Source organism: Hyperoodon ampullatus, assembly GCF_949752795.1.
Source record: "Hyperoodon ampullatus genome assembly, chromosome: 2".
Lineage (NCBI taxonomy): Eukaryota > Metazoa > Chordata > Mammalia > Artiodactyla > Ziphiidae > Hyperoodon > Hyperoodon ampullatus.
The window spans coordinates 159,683,514-159,705,145 of NC_136915.1; the positions used below are offsets into that span (position 1 = coordinate 159,683,514).

At 51.1% G+C, this 21,632-nt stretch overlaps 1 protein-coding gene across 3 annotated transcripts in view; it reads right to left on the reverse strand.

Annotated features, from left to right (window-relative positions):
• The window catches only part of CACNA1E (calcium voltage-gated channel subunit alpha1 E), a gene marked incomplete at both ends in the record, with an annotated part of 301,265 nt that overhangs the window by 57,692 nt on the left and 221,941 nt on the right, over positions 1 to 21,632 (reverse strand). For 2 of the 3 annotated variants that reach the window (XM_079696521.1, XM_079696522.1), the window contains 13 exons: positions 2,604 to 2,710; positions 3,482 to 3,541; positions 4,246 to 4,375; positions 5,783 to 5,942; positions 8,206 to 8,519; positions 8,934 to 9,587; positions 10,760 to 10,816; positions 14,890 to 14,987; positions 16,463 to 16,530; positions 18,586 to 18,703; positions 19,557 to 19,629; positions 20,107 to 20,238; positions 20,601 to 20,713. In XM_079696521.1, the coding sequence (XP_079552647.1) occupies positions 2,604 to 2,710; positions 3,482 to 3,541; positions 4,246 to 4,375; positions 5,783 to 5,942; positions 8,206 to 8,519; positions 8,934 to 9,587; positions 10,760 to 10,816; positions 14,890 to 14,987; positions 16,463 to 16,530; positions 18,586 to 18,703; positions 19,557 to 19,629; positions 20,107 to 20,238; positions 20,601 to 20,713 (2,084 nt within the window). The remainder of the gene's footprint in view (positions 1 to 2,603; positions 2,711 to 3,481; positions 3,542 to 4,245; positions 4,376 to 5,782; positions 5,943 to 8,205; positions 8,520 to 8,933; positions 9,588 to 10,759; positions 10,817 to 14,889; positions 14,988 to 16,462; positions 16,531 to 18,585; positions 18,704 to 19,556; positions 19,630 to 20,106; positions 20,239 to 20,600; positions 20,714 to 21,632) is intronic. The other variant, XM_079696523.1, reaches the window with a different exon arrangement.

Genomic DNA, 21,632 nt, shown 5'->3' on the forward strand with positions numbered 1-21,632 from the left:
GGACGTGGGTTCGTGCCCCAGTCCGGGAAGATCCCACATGTCGTGGAGCGGCTGGGCCCGTGAGCCATGGCCGCTGAGCGTGCGCATCTGGAGCCTGTGCTCCGCAACGGGAGAGGCCACAACAGTGAGAGACCTGCGTACCGCAAAAAAAAAAAAAAAAAAAAAAAAAAAAGCAAGCAATAGATCATAATGCTCAATCCATCACAATACACGTGGACCCCAGAACCAGGGGATTTCTGGGGTACCCTGCACTGTACCTGGTCTGAGGACCAACAGAGAGGCTTCGGTTCCGGGGCTATTAAGGCTTCCCCCACCACAAACACCAAAGCCATCACTGCCACGTTTCAAAGGGCACAAAGAAAGAACAAGACAGATGACAACCCTCCAGCCCGTCGTCACTGCTCTGGATCTGAGGAGACGCAGCTGGACTGCGGACATGGGGCAGGCATGCAGAGGCTTCCTTTAACACACATCTCCTTCCCACTGGCACCAACACAGGCCAGGTGTGTGTGCACAAAAACCAAGTCTTGGAAACCAGCCTGTGTTCAACTTTTTGTGTATGTTAGGTCTCAACACACATTTTGCTCCATATTCGGACTTCATGACGTGATGGAGAATGGAAGCATAAGGAAGGGAATTCACGTTTACTGATTGCTCACACTGGGTAAGGCTCTGGGCTAAGCCCTTGACACACATTATTTTGTCTCCATGTCAGAGATGAGAAACAGAGGTTAAGAGGGTTAATACTTTGCTATGTTGCTCTAGGCCATGAAACTGGTAAGTGGAGGAGCTGGGCCTTCCTGACTCCACAGCCCACCCCCTTCCTCCCGCTCTGCACTGTGACCCCAATGAACTCCGTTCTTACTCAAGATGAGGTGGCTCCTTTCCTATATGCTCCTCTCTCCTTGTCCTTTATTTCTTCAAAGAGAGACAACGTATTTTACTGAGATCAAAGTAAGGGAGAAGAACAATATGGTGAACAATGTACACAAATGAGTTGGTAAAATGAGACGGGAACTTGACTTTAAAAACTCAGGGGTAAGATTTATCTCTAACATAAAAGGTGGACCTCCTTAGGATGAAGGCAGACTTTGGTGCTTCTTTCCTTGAAGGAGGAGAAAGAGGAGCTGGGAGTCCCCTTATTAGAGCCGGAGTTGCCTTTATTTTTATCTTGCTATGAGAGTCCATACAGGGACCAGATGCTTGGAAAAATCATACTTTTGTGAAATCTCCTTGGGAACAGTTCAGAAACATCTGATAGGATTCCTTGTGAGGGGCACAGGTGACTCCACATGACTCTAATGGGGTAAATACACTGGTGCACATAAGGACAAAGGACACTGGAATTGTCCTGACTGCCAGCTCGGGGTCACAAGTCACATTCAGCCTGGTTCTCCTTTGGAAGGTCCCCCATGGCTGGGACAGCAATGGACACAGTCTACTTCCAGGTTCTGGGAGGTCTCAAATTCTTAGCACAGCTGGGGACCTTTCATCTCTCCTCCCACTCTTGGCCACCTGAGGAACATTCCTTCTTAACTGTTACCCCATTTCTTTCTCTGCCAGATGGATAGGGATGGAAGCTGACAGTGTCTGGGGAGAAGGCGGGACAGATGATCCCTACTTGACCACTTGGATCTGGGAAGGTCAAGCCTACGGAGGTGTTTTGCTCCTTCCCTTTTGTAGATGTCATCAATGACAGAAGCTCCCAAATGCTTTCCTTGTGCCCATCACACAGTGTAGCTCGTCTTGCCTAGAAGACTTGGCTTTCTCTTGTACTCAGAAGGCTGGGGGGCATTCTACTGTGCCATCCGGCAAAGGGTGAAGCTGCTCCGACCGTGGAACAAGGTACGGACAGAGCCCAGAAGGCTGTCCTTCATCTTCTGGGGCCCTCTATCCACTAGCTTAGGGAAAACGCTCTGACAATATGTCTACTTCCTAGCTACCTCCTGGAGGGCTAGGAAAGCCCTTCCCTGGATCAGTGTTCAGAAAAAAAAAAAATCCCCTAATGTAATGACCATGGTTAGTCACCTGAATGGTTTAAGACTGTTTTCCTAAGTGTGTTACCAAGGAAAGTTGGGAAGGTCTTTCCTTCTGGAGTTCATCATATTAACATGCTGCTTATGTCCTTGGAATAGCTCTGGGGTACTTCTGCTCATGAGCAGAGAATCTCCCCACACCCAGGATTCTGTGATTCTCCAACTCTGCTCTACCCGCTGCATTTTTCTTTCAAGCTGATCCTTTGTTTGACAGAATCGAGAAATGAAAAGGTACCTCGGCTGTCCCTGGGTCCCGTGCTGAGCCCATGGGGGCACACAGGTGAGTGCCTGCCCAGGCTCACTCATCTCGAAGGGAGGAATGCCAAGGCCTTTGGCTTCTCCCTAGAGACTCACTCTGCTCCTCCTTCACCAGTCCCATGACTCAGGGCATGTGAGCTGAGGCTGTAAGGCTCTCAGGAGCCCTGTCGAGGGGCAACTGGGAAGCAGACTCCCAGGGCAGCGTTCATGGGCACCACTGAGTGAATTGGCCCTGGAGAAGCCCTCAAATCAGCCGTCTCAGGAAGGCGGGAGGGAAGGGAATCGAACGAGAAAAAAAGAGTTACTTACGCCAGAGCAAAGGCCACCAATGCACCAACCACTACCACAAAGTCGAGGATGTTCCACAGGTCTCGGAAGTAGGACCCATCCTGCAGGATCAAGCCCTGGTCTATCATCTGCAGAAGGAGGATGTGAACAGCCACCAATGAGCCCAGGAGGTGCCGGTCATACGTGCCCTGAGCTCTGGGCTCCCTATGGCAATGCCCCCGCTGCCATTGCCTCTAAAAAGCAACCCCACACGGGGACCCAAGGAGCAGGAGGACAGGTCCCACAGGCTCCGTCCACCTAACTGTGAGGCCCAAGGCCCTTCTCATAGCCACCAGGGTTCACTTAGACTCCCTGGCTCCTCGAAAGCCACCACATCCCTCCTTACATTAGTGGCTCAGAGCCCCAGGCATCACCACATATGCGCAGACGAGAAAAATCTCAGATGGGAGAGACTGGGAATAAGATGGTAACGTGGGGTGTTATGGTGGCAGGGAAGAGAGTGGAGGGCAGTGAGTATGGTTGAGACTAAATGAGGCCAGGAAGACATCCCTACCTACCCCTCTGCCTTGGCAGGCACCCAGGCTCAAACCAGGAAGCGTGTTGGGGAGGGGAGAACAGTCCCACGCCTGGAGCACCTCTCCTGCCTTCCTGAGAGGGGGCCTGCCTTCTCCCCGGGCCATGCCCACAGGTCTGCACCAGTCTAAACAGATCCCCACAGTCACGTCCTGCCACGACAGACCTCACTGGGATCTGAGGCTGGAGGAGGGGTCAGCAGAGGCGCCGCTGAGGTTCTGTCATTGATCAGGAGGTGACAGTCCTGGGGAAGGGCACCAGACTAGAGAGGCAGACAGGTGGCCCATCCAAGCCCCAGAGCCCAGGTTTGCTCTAGAGGCTCTTACCTTTATAACCATCTCAAAGGTGAAGACGCCGGTGAAAACATAGTCAAAATACCTCAGCACCTGTAAGACACATAAGGTAGAGACCACCAGGCTACACACACCCCTCAAACACGGGCTCTCATGCACGCCCACCCCAAGCCCCGCTCGTTTCTACCCTGGAGCAGAAGGTCGGAGTTGTAACTGCTAATCAGACGCAGGGAAGAGAGGAGCCGTGGATACTGCTGGGGCCCCGTGACCCGCTGGCCAGTCCTTGGCCCTTCCCCCCCACTGCGGTCAGAACTTAATGTCTTGGGTCCGAATTGCCCCACAGATCTCTCCCTCCCTGGGATCCTTGTCCGTTCCAATCCTCCCCACGCCCTTGACCCCTCCTGACATCCACCCTGGCCCTCCAGGAGGTGCCTCCGCTCCCTGGGAGGAGCTGCAGCGCCCTGACATCACCCACATCACCCATGCCCCTAGGTCAGACCCCACATCCAACCCATGGGTGAGTGCAGACCCCCTTTCAAAGCCCTGGCTGGCTCTGGGTGTAAGGGCCACTGCTGAGCATAAAGGTAAGCAGTGTGGTTAGGGTTAGGGTTGCGGGTGGGGACCGGCCTTGAAGCGGTTCACGCTTTGCCCTGAGGACTGGGACCAGGCAATCTCTCAAGCCTCTCTCATTCTCCAGGAACCTTCCTTAGCTCATCTCTAATGTTGGGATGGGAGGGGCTGGGAAGAGGCGGTACCAGGGCACTACGGGGGCTGGCAGTCAGCCCCTGTGCACCCACTTTGTTGCGCTCCGAGTTGGTCAGGACGGGGTCCTCGGCCGCCAGGGCGATGCTGCTGGCTGCGATCACCAGGAGGATGCACATCTCAAAGTAGCGCAGGTTCACGATGTAGTGGCAGGCCCTGCGGATCCTGTGGGGCGGCGGATGAGCCCGCTGAGCCGGCCCCCCTTCCCTCCCATTCCCATCTTTCCTCCCCACCCCCATGCACATCAGCCTCTTCCAGACAGCCAGGTCCTGGGCAGAGGAAGCCAGGGGGAGAGCCATTTAATTTCTCAGGCAACCACCCTTGATTTAAAGTGACGGTGGGGGGAAGGTAATCAGATTGGTTAGAGGCTGCAGTACACAAGCCAAGATACGTTATCTGCAAGCACATCTGAGCTGGGGGGAGCAGCGGCCAGCACCAGATGACACACGCTCGGGTGTCTACAAGGTACCTTCCACTGGGTCTCAATGTCTACTCCCCAACTGTACAGAAACTGGGGCACAGCAAGGAACTCCTAAGAACCAATAAATGTAAAAACAGACCTTGATCCTAAGATTCCTGATGAAAGCAGCAAAAGGCTTCCTTGAGCCTCAGGTATTCTGATTAAAGTGACTATTCTTTTTTTTTTTTTTTTTTTTTTTTTTTTTTTTTTACGGTACGCAGGCCTCTCACTGTTGTGGCCTCTCCCGTTGTGGAGCACAGGCTCCGGATGTGCAGGCTCAGCGGCCATGGCTCACGGGCCCAGCCGCTCCGCGGCATGTGGTATCTTCCCGGACCGGGGCATGAACCCGTGTCCGCTGCATCGGCAGGCGGACTCTCAACCACTGCGCCACCAGGGAAGCCCCTAAAGTGACTATTCTATAGACAGCATCCTGGCCTCAGTTGGCCTGACATCTCTTAGCCCCGGTTCCTTCCTTCCCAGGGCCATGCCTGAATACCACCCGCATGGTCACTGAAAGCCTTCTCACCTTCCTAGACTCAGAAGCTGGTCTACGTGTACATCTTGCTCATTTCCAGGGTGGAAGGCAGCTTCTCTTTCAAAATTCCATCTTTCCTAAATCTAACCTTCCAGATTCTTCCTCGCCAACCCCATCTCATGCCCTGCCTCTGCTCTGAGGGACACACCCACTTCAAAATTCACACGTAGGGCAGCCAACGGATGATCTAGTTATCCTAGGCTCCCTAGTCTCAGCTCTGTCCACTCTGGAATATTTGGTGACACATCCCAAGTAGATCTCCTTCCTTCTCACCCCACCCCCCAACCTGCTAACCAAAGAGTAGGTGAAGGGTCCTTTCCTCATGACATTTCTCACTCTGTACTGTCTTAAATTACTCTTTAGACTATGGGCACAGAGTTCCGAGGCTGTTCATTAATTCCATGACTCACCTCAACTAGTGAGCACCCTGGAGTCTTCAGATGTCTGGCCACATTCCACCAGGAAGGCTCAGGAGGAAGACTGGACCCCCATCCCTCCTTCTCATCACCCCGCCCTGGCTCAAACCTTGGCTGTTTACTCCAGCACCAAAGGGAGGTGGCAATGGAGGGTGTCTTACGGGTTGGTGGTGCTGAAGATGAACATTGAGCTGTGAGGCACCATGGCTTTGCCCGTCTCACGCTTCTCCTTCTTCTGCTGCTTCTTCTCCACCTCCTCCTCATCGTCTTTCATCTCCTCCTCTTTCAAGGGACTGGCTTCTCCATCAGTCTTGCTGCTGACTGCAAGAGGAACGTGTTGAAATCTTCAGAAACCTTGCTACCTGCAGAAAGGTGCCCTTCATTTTCCACTGGGGATGGGATGGAGAGGATGGGAGAGGCAGCTAGTGATGTGCCTGGCAAGGTGCCTGAAAACATCGGGGTGTTTGCTAGATTATACTGAGTTAAGCCCTGCTCTCTTCCTAGCTTTACCCCTGCCCTGATTTCAGGTGGTATAGCCTTTTTTTTTTTTTGCCATATAAATGATAATCATGTTTCCCTGGGTAAAACAGAATGGTTGTTTCTGTTGTAAAGTTTACAAAGTTTATTTATATCTAAAATCTGGACTCTTTGTATATATTCACTTATGGCATTTTTCACATCAGTACACCCTGGATGGCATATATTATTATTCCCCTTCTACAGATAGGAAAACTGAAGTTCAGGGAATTCAAGGACCTATCCGAAGGTCATACAGCTGGTATGGGTTCCCAATTCAAAATTCTGTCTCCTTTCAAAGAAATCACACTGCAGTGGAAGATTTTAAGAAGACATTACTCTGTTTGTGGCTGCCTTTCTGGCTGTGCTTTTTCCCATCATGATTAATGTAGAGACAAGAATGCAATATTCACGCGAAGATGGGTCCGTGACTTTATCCCAGGATTGAGAGGATGAAGAAGCAGAGACAGAGTGGGGCTGCTGGACCACTACTCTCTGTTTCCTTACGCAAGTCTCAGAGCGGGGTGAGTGGCAGAGAGGATGAGGCTATCAGAGTGAGTGGGGCAAAGGAACCTCTCCCCCATTCCCACTCAGTGAATGCTTCTGCCCTGGAACCTTGTGTAAGTAGCAAACCTCTGAGGTCCTGACCCCTTCCAGGTCTTTCCAAAAGGTAAGTCATCCAAGGTGTCCAAAAACCCTCTGATGACATGCTCTTACCTATGACCAAGGACAGGGACTAGCTCCAGAAAGAGAACAGAGGGGGGGTCAAACTTTCTTAATGTTGTGTCTCATAAAGGAGGACCCCCAAAACTTCATTATGAGAACATAAAATTAAATAAGACAGCAAAAAAGGTTGTGAGTCTGAGATCCTGAGACATGCCCACCCAAGTCAACCCCAGGGGCACCGGATATGCGAGATTTCACTTTTTTTTTTTTTGCAGTACGCGGGCCTCTCACTGTTGTGGCCTCTCCCACCGCGGAGCACAGGCTCCGGATGCGCAGGCTCAGCGGCCATGGCTCACGGGCCCAGCCGCTCCGCAGCATGTGGGATCTTCCCGGACCGGGGCACGAACCCGTGTCCCCTGCATCGGCAGGCGGACTCTCAACCCCTGTGCCACCAGGGAAGCCCGAGATTTCACTTTTTAAAGTAGTACTGGCACTTTGAAGAATACTTTGAGACAGTTTCTTCACTCTGAGAAGGTGAAGAAATGGAGACAGAGAAGTGGGAGAGAGAAAAACAGGGAGAGAGGACTGTTCTGTGAAAAGAGAAAAATATGGGGAAAGAAAGAGAGGGAAAAAAGCAAGCGTGGAATCCTGTGGTCACAATTCAGTGACGATAAGGTGGATGGTGGGATTAATGCAGAGATGGGTGGGGTGTCAGGGCAGGGATGGGTGTGGGTTAAGTGCTTTTTGGTTGTTTCTGTTTAAGGTCTCACAGGTGAACATCCATTGCCTTCAGGAACTATGAGAGAAAGTGTGACTAAGAGCTCCTAGGAGAAAAAGAGTAGAAAAGAGTAACAGATTCATAAAATGTTAGCACAGGGAAAGATCTCAGAGGTCATCTGGTTCGATGCCCTCACTTCACAGACGATAAACTGAGGCCTCGAGAGACACAGGGTTTAGGAGGCTACACACTGAGCACAGCCAGTGCCGGCCCCAGCCCACCTGCCATCTTCTGTTCCAGCAACGGTCCCCAAACTGTCAAGTGGCAGAGCACCTGGGGGGTCCCAGAGAATGCCATCAGATACGCATACAATGAATCAAAGAGCTGAATATAAAAACGGGTAAAAAATTACATGTGATCTCTCTGAAGACTCTAGGATGGTCACAGGGGCGAAAGGCCTAAGGACATTTTATGGGCAAAACTTAAGATTGAGAAAATTCTAACTTATTTTTCTTGCAAACTGGGATAAAACTGCTGCTATTTTTTTTACGTGTTGAAGAGTGATTTCATCCCACTGGTGGGGTTTTCCACGCAGCTCTCCAGGGATGACTCCAGAGCCATGACTCCCCCAGCCCTGGGCACGATGGGCAATGGGGCTGAAGGGGACAGGAACTGCATTCTCACTGTGCACCACGGTCGAGTCCACCAAGGGGTCCACGTCGGGGATGGCGACGGTGACGCTGGTGCTCTCAGGGTCAGCCTTGTCCGTGTTGGCCGTGGCGCAGGAGAGGTCGGGCTCACTCTGGCTGATGACCCGGCCCATGTCCAGCTGCACGTCCCCCAGCAGGGCTTGCTCACTGCTGCCCTCCGGCTCCTGTTCCGTCAGCGCTGCATCCTTCTCCGCTTGCAGCTCTGGTTGGGGCAGGGCGAGGGGTGTGTCAGCCTCGTCGAGGGCTCCTGCCAGCCCAGAGCCTCTGGACAACATCAGACTATTGGTCCTGTGAAGAGAGAGGGGGACACAGCTGGTGCTCAGATCGAGAAGCTGTTCCGAAACGGCTGATACGCCTGGCGAGAGGGAGAAGTGAGGGGAGCCAAAGCAGCCCTGCTGGAGAGCACGTGGCATCTGGTGCCTCCCACCCCACCCAGCCTGGCAGAGGAGCTAAGGTCCACGGGCAGTATCCACTGCCTTTACTCCCATCCATTCATCCACTACCCACTTCCAACAGGAGATGCCCTGGTTTTCAGAGGGGTAGACGCCATCGCTGTCATATTTACACATGCCTCGTAAAAGGTACATTAGCATCACCTCCATGTTACTACAGGGGAAACCGAGCCTTAGAAAGGCTTACATTGAAGAACCCCTAACGCCAGCCGCACTACATGCCTCCAGCATGCTCCTGTGTCTAATTTACCTTCTTAAGTCCTGGGATCGCTCTTCCTCCTGGATTGTGGGCTCCTTGCCCCCGTGGCTGTCCCTGGGCTCGAGGTCCCTCTCCCCCTCACTGGGCACAGCTTCATCCAGACTCCGCTCCTGGCTGGCAGACCTGCTCCTGGAAGCGGAGGAGGACTCCTTGCCCTCCGTCCTGACGCGGCGGTGCCGGCTGCGCCGCTGGCTCTGCCTGTGCCTGGCCCGGTCCTCGAAGGCCACCACGGTCTCCCCGCCCCCGGCCTCCTGCTGGGTCGGGTCACAGTTCCCATGACAGGGCCTGGCCAGCCAGGGCGGCTCCTGTTTGCCCAGGGACAGGGGGCTCCTCTGGTTGTCCAGGGCACTCGACAGGTCCCCTCCGTCCCCCTGGAGGGACCCCCCGCGGCTGACGCGCTCTTCCTCACATTTCTCCAGACCCAGGCCCAGGGCCGGCCCCTCAATGGGCCTGGGTCTCCGGTAGAGGCTGGGGTGGGCATTGAGTGGGTGGAGGGAGCTCAGGGGGTTGAGGGGGTTGAGGGGGTTCATGGGCGGGGCCTCCTCCTTGTTGAGGGCCTCCTGGCTGGGCATCTGCATGTGCCTTCTCAGCTGGCTGGTGCGCTGCTCCCACACCGACATGTGGTGTCGGCGCCTTCGCTCCCTCCTGGCAAAGGGGAGAGGGCGAGGGCTTGGTCAGAAGTGACGGCTAAGGGCCAGGGAGGGCGGCCACGGGGCAGAGGCCAGCCCTCGGTGGCCGTGGGATGGGGGGACACACAGTGCAGGGAGCGAACGGGAGAGCCCAGGATCTGCAGACAGCGTGCACAGAAAGACGCGAGGGGCCGAGGGGGTGGTGGGACCACTGCCCCCCAGTCCGTGGGGCTTCCCGCTCTAATCACTGCTCTGCAGGAGCTGAGACGGGTGGGGTCAGCCCAGGACTGAGTCCCGGCCCCCAGGACAGTAGTACGAAGGCTTACCAGATGTCCACTCCCCCAGCTCCCCTTTGCTTTCAGGGCATCAGCCTGTACCTGCTCTGTACCCACCAATGGCCCTTAGTTCAAGGTGAGAGGCCTTTCTTCCTCCTCCTCTCCCTCTCCTTTCCCTTTCTGAGGACAGCCTGGGAGAGCCAGGGCTGAGAAATACAATGGGCAGGTACTATCCAAGGGTGACGGATGACAGTGGCGAGCAGACCCATGTTATAAAAGGCCTTGGCATCACTCTTGCAGTGATGCAGTGGGGTCTCTTCCACAACCACTAATCAAATCCACGGGACTCTAAGTCCAGGGACCACCAGCAACTCATACTCAAAACAACCGTTGAACAGTCCAGCTCAGGGGCCTGGCTGAGCATTCACGTGGCAGCGGGAACACACAAACGTGACACAGAGAGTGGGCTCCCACAGGAGGGGGCGTGGGGTGGACGCCTATGCCCGCACTCACACACGTCTGCGGGCGCACGCCTAGAGCCCGTGCAGGGGATGCTCACATGTGCCCACACGCATCCTCACTGGGGCCCACACGTGCTGTCCACAAGTGCCTGCGTGAAAGGCACCCCACCGGCACTAACGACCCACGCCGACACGTGCCCACTCACAGGCCACACGGAAGAGCAAACTGCACACGGGGTCACATACCTGAGACGCACACTGAGATAGGCACATGGTGAGAGGCGTGGAGGGGCAGATCCACAAACCATGTGCACGGAACGCCCACACACACACCATGGCACACACTGACACGTGCACACCCGGTGCCACTCTGCCCACGGCAAGGACAAAGACACGGTGCCCCCGCACCCACACGTAACCACTCACAAACACGCAAACCGGTACACACATACAGGTGGCTGCTGCGTGGCTCCCACATCGACATGTGGTGTCTTCTCCTTCTGTCTCTTCTGGGGAAGAAAAATGGACAGGTTCAGTGCATCCTGACCTCCAGGACCCGCAAGCCCCACGGCCACCAGCCGATCTCCAGGGAGAGGTGCAGAATCCCCTACGGGTCTGCTGCCCTCAGTAGACTCCCAACCTTCAGCTCTCCAAGGGAGTGACCTTGGTTCCTTGCTGTGTGCAAACACACGGATCTAGTATTGAAGCAAACATGCAGGCACACAAAGGGTCTATTGTTTCCCGGAGGTAACAGCTTCGGATACTCAGTCATCAAGCCCCACTGGCACTCACGCTTTCACCTAAATATCCTTCAGAGACCTATTTTGGAAACCCTGTAAACTTGGACAAAGAGTTGTATTTCCCCCTGATCATTTCTAGGAGATTCACAAGGGTGTGACTCCCCAGCTCATGACTCCAATCTCACACAACATGCAAGGAACAAATGCACTGCCATGCACACCATCGAGGCCACCAAGTAGCCCATGGCCAAAGGCGGGGCCACCACGCTGCTGTCCACATACTTCAGGATGTAAGCAATGTCCTCTGCATGTGTGCAATGCAGTGGCCCTGACCAGAGGCCTTGAATGTTCAGTCTATTCAGCTGGGTAAAGCACAGTATTAACCTTCCTGGCCTTGCACAGGGAAAAATCTCTTCTACAGATACACACGTGTTGTGTCCTTTCAAACACAAGGAAGGTCAGAATGGTAGGGTAGAGGCATCACCCACAAAGGCAAACAGGAAAAATGAAGCTGTCAGTGCTCAGGTGGAGGATTACACATCTGGGACACCTGTGGAATGAGCTTGCCCCAGTTCCTGGGCTGACAAACCCAGTCTGGCCCAATGGGCCCTGCCTGGACCTGGGAGGTTGGCAAATGCTGCTCCTTCCCTGATGAAATTGACACCCACCAATGGAGAACACACAGGCAAACTAGCACTGTTCAAACACCATGTCCACATCTGCAGAGACGCGTGGTCCACGGTGGGCAAAGGGAGCAGAGGCAGATGGTGTGAGCCTGAAGAGGCGCAATGCACATAAGCACCCATGGAATGCATGTGGATATCACTGTGGAGACACCTGTCAGCTCCGCAAGTGAATGCACCCTCAGCATTGACAGCTGCAATGCACGTAGAGCGGCCATGCCAAGAAGCATGGGCAGCACAGAGAAAGAGAAGCACACTCTCTAGACGGGCAGCATGCACTCCCACCAGGAAAAGCACCTTCCACTGGCTATTTGCAAATTCTCAAATATTCAAATGCCAGCCCCCCAGAAGCACATGTGTAAGAGTGTAATTACATGGAAGAATTCTCTCTCTCTCTTACATGCTCACATGTGTGCATACCCACATATGCGTGCACGCGCGCACACACACACACGCCACGCAAAAGAGAGAACCAACCTCTAATTTCCACACAAATCAGATACACACTTCAAACTTCACTTCTCCAATCGCACATACAAAGATCCAGATTCACATCCCATCACAACCATTAATATGTCTTCATACCTAAAATCACAGAGAAGCATCTTTCCAACTCATGCATATATGACCTCACATACACCCTGCAAGGACCCTGTGGATGAGGAAGGGTAGTTGGTATTCTTCATTTCGAAGATGGGGAAACAGGGATTCTGAGATGCCAGGAGGTTCCCTCAGCGTGTGAGGGACCGAGCTCCGACTAGCACTTGGGCCTTTTAATTTGTAACAATGTTCTTTCCGTGTTTCTCTATGGACACCACCTTCGCACTTAGTTATACCATAGTCCAGAAGTCAGGGGTCTGGCCTGCAAGCCCAGGCAGTGCACACACCTTACCTTGATAACGTTCAACCTGCAGCACCCACCTCGCAGCACAAGCACCGCACCCAAAGCCTGGATCTCTGCTCATCTTGGACGGTCACAGCACCTCTCCCACCTCACTGTGCCCGGATACGCACACAGCTCAATGCCTACTGCCATGTGCCTACCAGCATCTCATTCATTCTTTCATTCCATAAATAGTGAGTTTCTACTCTGGGCCAAGCATCCTTCCCCCGCGAATCTCTAAACCCACTCCTCCCCCAGGCTTCCTCATCTCAGTAAATAGAACCACCCACTGCTAAGTGCCAGCCAGCCCTACCCACCAGCATGTTTGGATACCTGTGTATATGTATTTTTAGCCCAGACTCATGAGTGCAGGGAAAGTGGAGTAGAAACTGCTCAAGGCCCAGAGAATGCTCTAGGGAGGAAGGAGTTGTTTCACCTTTCTTCATCAATCTTTAAAAAATTTGCTGGGGGTGGGGGGGAGGAGAGTTTTTTTCTTATGCAGGGGTGGGAGGTCCCCACACATAACTCTGAAATGTTCCTACAGGGCGAGGCCGAGGACAGTCATAGGCTTTCACACGAGCTCTGGGTAGAGAAGGGCTCCTCCCTGATCAGCTTCAAGTAATAGATGACAGGGTCTGGGGCCAGGATAGAGGTCCAGCTGCCAAGGGTCTCAGACCCTCCCCAGTGATACCCCAGGACCCCTCACTCAGTCCTCAGGAGGGCCAAGAAGCCACAACAGGAATTCCATGGTTCTGTGGTCACTTCTCAAGGCCCTTCTCCAAGGCCCTTCCCCAGCACCATACAGTGGCCAGCTCCCCCCCGCAGGGCCCATGGCCTGCCGGTTCCACCAGCAGCCACAGGGCCAGGCTGGACCCTCAAAGAGAGTCTACACTTGCCACTCTAATTCATCACCTCCCATTCTTTCCCTAATCCGCTCCAACTGGATTCTGTTCCCGCTGGGCCACTGAAACGGCTCTCAGGAAGGTCGCTAACAGCGTTCATTTCGCCAAACCCAACACTCCCTTTTCTGTTATCATCTTACGTGATCTTTCAACGGTCCTGAGCTCCGCCGTCTACTCCCTCCGTCTGGAAGCGTGTTCTTCTCCGCGTCTCCAGGACACCACGCTCCCTTGCTCTCTCTCCCACCTCCGGGCTGCTCCCCGTCCGTCTCCTCGCGGCTTTTCCTCGAGGCACGGAGTGCTCTGGCCTGTCCTCAGCGCCTCGCCTCTCCGGCCCACCTCTCCCTGGGTCAGCTCGCCCACGCTGACAGCTAAAATGCCATCCATATGCAAATGCTCCCCCAAGCCCTTATTTCTAACCCTGACTTCTAAACTCCAGACTCACAGGCCAACAGCCCGTTCAACATCTTCACTTGCATGTCTTATAAGCATCTCAGATTTAACGTGGCCAAAATGAACCTTGGATTTCCACTGTTCTCCAGGCTGGCAGTAAATACCACCATCATCTACCCAGTTGCTTAGGTTCAAACCTAAAAACCTGGGAGAAACGTCTGTTTCTTCTCTGTTTTTTTTTCATCCCCACCTCCATCACATTTATTCCATCAGCTCATCCTATTGGTTCTCCCTCCAAAATACAGACCTCTTCTCCATTGCTTCCACGGTCTAAACCACCACCAGCTCTCACCTACTTTACTCTAAGAGCCAACCTCTGTCTTCCCGGCTCCAGTCTGGGCCCCTACAGTCCATCTCCACAGAGCACAGTGACCTTTTAAAAGTGTAAATCCTAACCTATCCATCTTTCCCCACTAGACCCTCCTATGGTTGTAATTAGAACAAAAGCTAAAGTCCTTCACCTGGGCCTTCAGGACCTCCCCGGCCGTGTCTCCTTCTCTTCCCCCCTTGCTCCCTTCATACCAGCCACACTGGGCCTTGCTGGGGATGTTCCATCTTCGTAATGTCACACGACCATCTTCTACACATTTAGGTCTCTGCTTAAATATCATCTCTTCAGAGAACCCCTCTCAGATCGCCCGAAGGTACTCCACCCAATTCCTGATCCTCTGCCTTAGTACCCTGTTATATTTATTTTACAGCTATTCTCACTATCTAAAATTATTTCTGTGTATTTATCAGCTATCTTGCTCACTGAAATAAAAGCTCTGTGAAAAAAAGGGACCCTGTCTTGCTCACTGCTGTATTCACAGGACGTTTCCTGGCATGGAGAAGGCACCCTCTGAGAGTTCACAGCTTTGGAATTGAGCAACTGGCTGTCAGCACAGGAGCCCAGGGGTCTGTGAAGTGGGGACAGCGACTCACTCGATGGAAGGCATGTTGGGTGCAGACATCGGGCTGACCTCCTTGGCCTTCTGCAGCGCGTGTTTCTGGTTGAAGGCCTCCTCTTCTTCCTGTTCATCCTAGACACAAAGCAGAGAGGGCTTTGTCTGGGACCCTCGTAAAGGACAGCAGCTCCCTTGGCTCTCCCCAGAAGGCGTGCTGGAGACCAGGCGAAGCGAGACAAGCAGGGGAAGAGGTGAAACAAGGCAGAATGACACAGACCTCAGGTGGCCAGCAGTCAGCCCCCTTGAGACAGCAGCCTCCTGGCCAGCAATTCTGGCCTCCACCCTGCCCCACCTCCTCAGGACAGCCGTGCAGTTCTACCCCAGTGCCAGTCCTCAGGGGAGCTGGCCGGGGCTGTGGAGGTCAGAGGCCAGAGCCGACACTTCTCAGATGCTCTGCAGTGTCTGGAAGTGATGGAGGGGGACCTTCCAGGCAGAGCCCCCTGAAGTAAACACCACACTTCCCATCACGCCCTCCCTCTTCCCTGCACAGCTAAGTGATCCCACCCTGGGGCTCAGGCAGGGACCTCATCCCCTCAGCCACATTCCTGCTCATAAATGTCCCTCTGTGTGATGACACCAAGGAAAGCCGGTTCAGGTAAAATGACTAGAGCTACTAAGAATACATACATCTTCACAGCCTGCTCTGGTTTTCACACACATCATTTTACTTGATCCTTGCAGTACTCCTGTGAGGTATGCAAGGCAGATATATCATTCCTTTTTTACAGATGAAGGAAGCAATGCTAATGGAGACCAGGGGTCAAGCACAAGCTAAAAGAACCAGTGAGTGGTAGACGCATGACTCACAGCCAGCTTTTCAGATACTAGAGCTGGTACTTTTCCCTGCCTGCAGATAAGAAGACCCTCAAGGACAGAGGGAAGAGCAGTCACGGAAACATCACCAGGTTGCTATGGGCTCTGCCCCAAACCAAATTTGTATTATGTAGGGAGAAGTTTTCACTCATCTCCCTAGACCATCCCACTGCAATCAGTATTGCCTCCACCCCTGAAGAGATGACTCAGAGGAAATAAAGGAACAGTTCTTTGCGCAATGTAGCAACTAGCTTCATTGAAACTTCCCTCAAGATGACCATGGCCACTGGAATACCCCAGGAGACACAGTCTAGGAACAGAGCTGCTCCTGGCCCCTCTCACCTCCAAACCCAGAAGTGCGAAGGCACGTGATTGAGGTCACACAGCCACAGGCCACAGGAGCAGAGGTGGGACTTAAATCCAGGACTTTGGGGTTTTCTTTATTTTCCAGGGCATAATTCTGCAAAGGATATCTTTGGGAGTTTGCAGTGACTAAGTGATTATCTTCTACATCCCATGAGAGATCCAGTCTGCTCCAAGGCTCAGCAAACTCAGTGAAAGCGAACCAGGCTCCTTTCATGGATGTGTGGCTCTCCAGCTGTCCACAAGCTCCCAGAAGGGGCCTTCCTCCTGGCAGGCTTGAGCCAGGCAACACAGACTTTTGGAAGCAGCCCCAAAGCCCAGCAGGCACCCAATGGCACTAGAGAACCATCAGATCCCCGGAGAACAATGCTTACCTTGGTCAGCTCCTGGGCATTGGCCAGATTGTCCACAGCGATGGCCAAGAACACATTCAGCAGTGTGTCTGGGGTGATGAGTTAAGGATGGGCAAGTAAGAAAAGCAAAAGGCTCCAGCAAGGCTGGGAGGGCATCTCCAGGCCTTTCCTGCCTGGGACACCAGCAGGAACAGAAACCACCCCAAAGAGTCACTTAAGCAGGGGCTGTCGGGGGAGGGAGAGAGATGTTATGCAACTCTGTTTGATGGAGAATATGTCTTCTCTCCTTCCACATGTCATCTCTTTGTACAGGACAAAGAAATACCTGAATCAAAGCTCCCAGAGGGCAAAGTGAGCTACTTTGTGACAAACTGGCCTTCCATTTCTGTGACTCACTGCCTAGCTTTCTTTTTATGGGTTTCTCATGTTTAGTTTATAGTCTGCTCTGGCCCCTAGAAGTTTTCAGGGCAGAAAACTTAAAGGAATATCACTGTTCTGTGAGACTATGGAAAATGCAAAAATATAGCTGCATCACATGGCTGTCCCTTTTCACTCTAGAAATCCCAATTCAAGGCAAGTCCCACCCCCAAAACTTCTAATGATCACGTAGAAGTTTGCAGTTTATAACGTAACATTCAAGCAAACTATCTCATTTACTATTCATAACCATCAAAGGAGAGGGATATTGCTTCTTCCTTTCAGATGTGAAAACTAGAAGCTCAGAGAGATTAAGTGACTTTCCCAAGGCCACACACCTGGTAAACAGAGTTGCTGGGATTAAAACCTAAATCCTTCTGGTCTAGAGCCCATGACCAGCCATGGATTTTGGAATTAAATGCACTTAGTTTCTAGTCTCCCTTCACAACTTAGTAATTGTTTGACTTTGATTAAGTTATTTCCTCTAAGTCTTATAAGGTAAGGATTAGATGCAATAGTGCCTGGAAAGCATTTAGTACAGGGTCTCATGAATAGCACAAGTACGAAAAATGTTAGCTATGCTCAGTAGTATCAGCATTAATCATAATACTAATATTTTTGAGAACTTACTATGTGGAAGGCTCTGTTCTATATTAACATATAGAGCTGCCATATCATCCTGCAATCCCACTCCTGGGCATATATCTGAAGAAAACTAGAATTCAAAAAGATACATGCACCCCAATGTTCACTGCACACTATTTACAACAGCTAAGACATAGAAGCAACCTGAATGCCCATTGACACATGAATGGATAAAGAAGATATGGGATATATATACAGTGGAATACTACTCAGCCATAAAGAAGAATGAAATATTGCCATTTGCAGCAACATGGACAGACCTAGAGATGATCATACTAAGTGAAGTAAGCCAGACAGAGAAAGACAAATATCGTATGATATCATTTATATGTTGAATCTAAAAAACATGATACAAATGAACTTATATACAAAACAGAAATAGATCCACGGACGTAGAAAACCAAGCTTATGGTTACCAACGGGGAAAGGGGGAAGGAGGAATAAATTAAGAGTCTGGGATTAACGTATACCCAGTACTATATATAAATAGATAACCAACAAGGACCTTCTGTATAGCACAAGGAACTATACTCGATATTTTGTAATAACCTATAAGGGAAAAGAATCTGAAAAAAATATACATATGTGTAACTGAATAACTTTGCTGTACACCTGAAACTAATACAACATTGTAAATCAACTATACTTCAATAAAAGTCTTTTTTAAAAAAGTTAAAAAAAAAACCATATAATTAATTCATTAGTATTATAATCTTGTCACTATTTCAGCCCATAGTGATCTCTGCCCTTTCTTATTTTCCCCAGCTCATAGTATCTCCAACCATTTACTATAACAGACTCCTATGTTTTTGTGATGATAGTCTGATAACTTGGATATTATGATATCTGATAATTTGGATGATACCCTATCTTGCTTATATTTATCTTCTTTACCCAACTAGCAGACGTTCCTTAAGATCGGGATCCTTGTGCCTCTTAGTACACCTAGCAATGGTCACCCCAGTGCTACCCGCCCCCCCCCACTATTACCACCATCAGCACCACTACGATCACCTCCTCCTCCTCCTCCTCACATGCTAGTCCGTGCAGGCAGCCCAAGAGAAGCCTTTTAAAAAGGATACAGTTTCCAAACAAGGTGAGCACAATGAAATAGATAGCTGACCACATGCCTGAGCTGACCCCACCCTGGGAGCGGATCCCATTGTACATCACCTCATTCCAGTCCTCACCCGTCAGGATCTACACAAAGCAAACAACAGGCAAATCAGAGACCTGGGTTGGATGAGAAAATGGGGTCAACGGAAGGGGGAAAATTCTGGGCCTGGGTCTTTTCCATCTACCCCTTGCTTGATTATCCTGCCAGAGAGAAAAAAATGTCACGCCCATGACTAATCCTCAACTTCCTTCTGATATGTAAGAGACACTGAAAACAGAAGGAGAACATCAAAAGGAAAGATTCTATTCCTCAAAATATAGAGTCTCCCCACCCTGACCCAAACCTCAGCTTTGCCCGGCCTGTGGGAATCACACAGATGAGGTGGTCTGGTCACTGCCTGACTGTCCCCAGGAGCTGCCAAGATACAGTTCCTGAGACAGCAGCGTTATTGGAAAGGGCTTCATGGGCTCCAGTTATGGAAACCTGGGTTCTGGTTCAGCCTCAGATTCTGGCTAAACAGTGTTCTCCTTTGGCTCTTAGACATTATTGATTTTGAGTTTCCCCCATGATTTAAAAAAAATTGGGGGGGGGGTGCATGGAAAAGATACTTCTTTAAATGGACACGTGGGTTTGAAGATACTTCCAATTTCATAAAACCAGAAATGCGATGTTGCTGAATGACTTGGACTAACATCCCTTGCAAACTCACAAGTGTAAGGAGAAAGCCAGTGAGGTCATCACAATAGAGCTCTTTTATTATTGGTAAGGACATAGCTATAGAAATGCTAGGAATTACAGTGGTGATGATTACTCAATAAGCAAGAGTACCCAGCTGCCTGAGAGGAGCTTGGAGAGCAAAGGGAGGATTCTCTTCACACATCATTTTGTAGTGTGTGCACCAAGGGATCCCAAGTAACATTTTTTAACGTCTCATACCTGGAATACAGTCATGATGGCTGCAGGGAAGGTGTCAAAGTTTGCTGAAGGAGTCCCATCATTAAAGTTGAACCTGAAAAAGGAAATTCAGAGAGAATGAAATGAAAATCTCACACATCAAGTTTTCCCTTCCCGAGATTATGCCGTTTTCATCACTACTTTTCCCCTTTCTCCACATCCCCCTCTGCCCTACTCTCCCCTCATCCGAGTAACTTATGAAGACAGTTTTAGTGACTACTACTGGGGGACTGTGCACTTGAAGGGCCCTGGTAATGGGACGGGGTCTGGGCTGATCCTGAGTTACAAAGCCCCAGGCTGTACCTTTCAGGGACAGCTCCAGAGAGAGGGGTCCCCTCAATAAGAACCCTGTACAGTGTGAACGGATTAAAAACAGAGATATTTGTTCCACACACATGCTCGTGGTTGATTTGAGCCACAGACACGAACGAACGAGATAGTTAACATGGCAATCAAATTAGTGACCCCAGCGCTCACAGGTTGAAGTCTAGGTTTTGAGGCCCCTTTGGATGCAAAGTTCATTGGTGCTTACCTGCCTCCAAACAGCTGCATTCCTAGGAGAGCAAAGACAACGATGAAGAGGAAGAGAAGGAAGAGCAAACTGATGATTGACTTCATGGAACTCATCAAGGAGACCACCAAATTCCGTAGGGATGCCCAATACCTACAAAAACCCAGACAGCATTACAGCAGTGAACACTAAATACCAAATTATCTCCATGCACAGCTGGGCATCTGCCTGGTGGTCTATGAGATAAGCCGCATCTGCCTACTTGTAGGAAGGAGAGATGACAGCAAGAATGTGGCTCCCCTTGGGAATGTGGCACAGGATACAGCATCATGGGCATTTTTCTGGTTTAATCTTCGGAGAAGAAGAAGGAACTGAAGAACGGAGTTGGGGGTGGAGTCGGGAAGGGGATCATGTGGTAAGGGCATGTGGGGATGGAAGGAAATAAATATAATAAGGCAGAGAGAAGCGTCCGCTCTCGAAGGTGGTTGGGAAGAGTCTAGATTCTGATCACTTACTTGGTTATTTTAAATATTCTTAGAAGCCGGAGAGCTCGCAAGACACTGATTCCAAAAGATGTACCAGGTCTGAAGATCGCCCAGACCACTTCAAAGATGCTGCCCACTGTGACCTAAAGAGCCAAACCCAGCCACGGTGAGAAGAGGAAAAGGAGCAGGAGGTGAATGAGGAGGAGGAGGAGAGAGGAGTAATCTTGTATTCTGCAACCAACAGCTCTCACTGGGCCATTTTGAAATTCAAACTCTCCCCTCCCCCACCAGCCCACCTGCAACAGGACCACCTGTTTGTGAAGGTTGCCAAGGAAAAACAAGACTCTACCACCTCTCTCCCCACTGCTCCCCACTCCCCTTGCTAAATTTCCTCCTTCATACTATAGATTGCTTTACTGACTGCTGTTCTGTCCTTTGTGAAAACTGCAGTAGTCATTCACCACTTCTGCACACATTTGACAGCCATACTGTTCTTATCACACCTTGAACAGACAAAAGAGTGGTCCTCAAATGAGAAAACAAGTTTACATTAATACACGTTGCATTCCATATAAAAACCTCTGAGAAGATCCAGGTTCTCTCATTGTCCTAGAATTTAGTGCTAACAAGAATGTTTCAGTGGGGCTTTCCCAGTGGCGCAGTGGTTGAGAGTCCGCCTGCTGATGCAGGGGACGCGGGTTCGTGCTCCGGTCCGGGAAGATCCCACATGCCACGGAGCGGCTGGGCCCGTGAGCCATGGCCGCTGAGCCTGTGCCTCCGGAGCCTGTGCTCCACAGCGGGAGAGGCCACAACAGTGAGAGGCCCACATAGCGCAAAAAAAAAAAAAAAAAAAAAGAATGTTTCAGTCACCTGTACATGAAATATCTTGCAGTCCCTCAGGACCCCATACCCCAACGTGATGGTACTACTTGGTGGCATAGAATCTGACTGCTATAGAAATAGCAACGTCAAATTAACCATCCAATTTGTTTTACGCTTTAATTATATGTTTATCGAAAGTCTACTATATTCCACACATTGCACTAGGAGAAAGAACAAAAA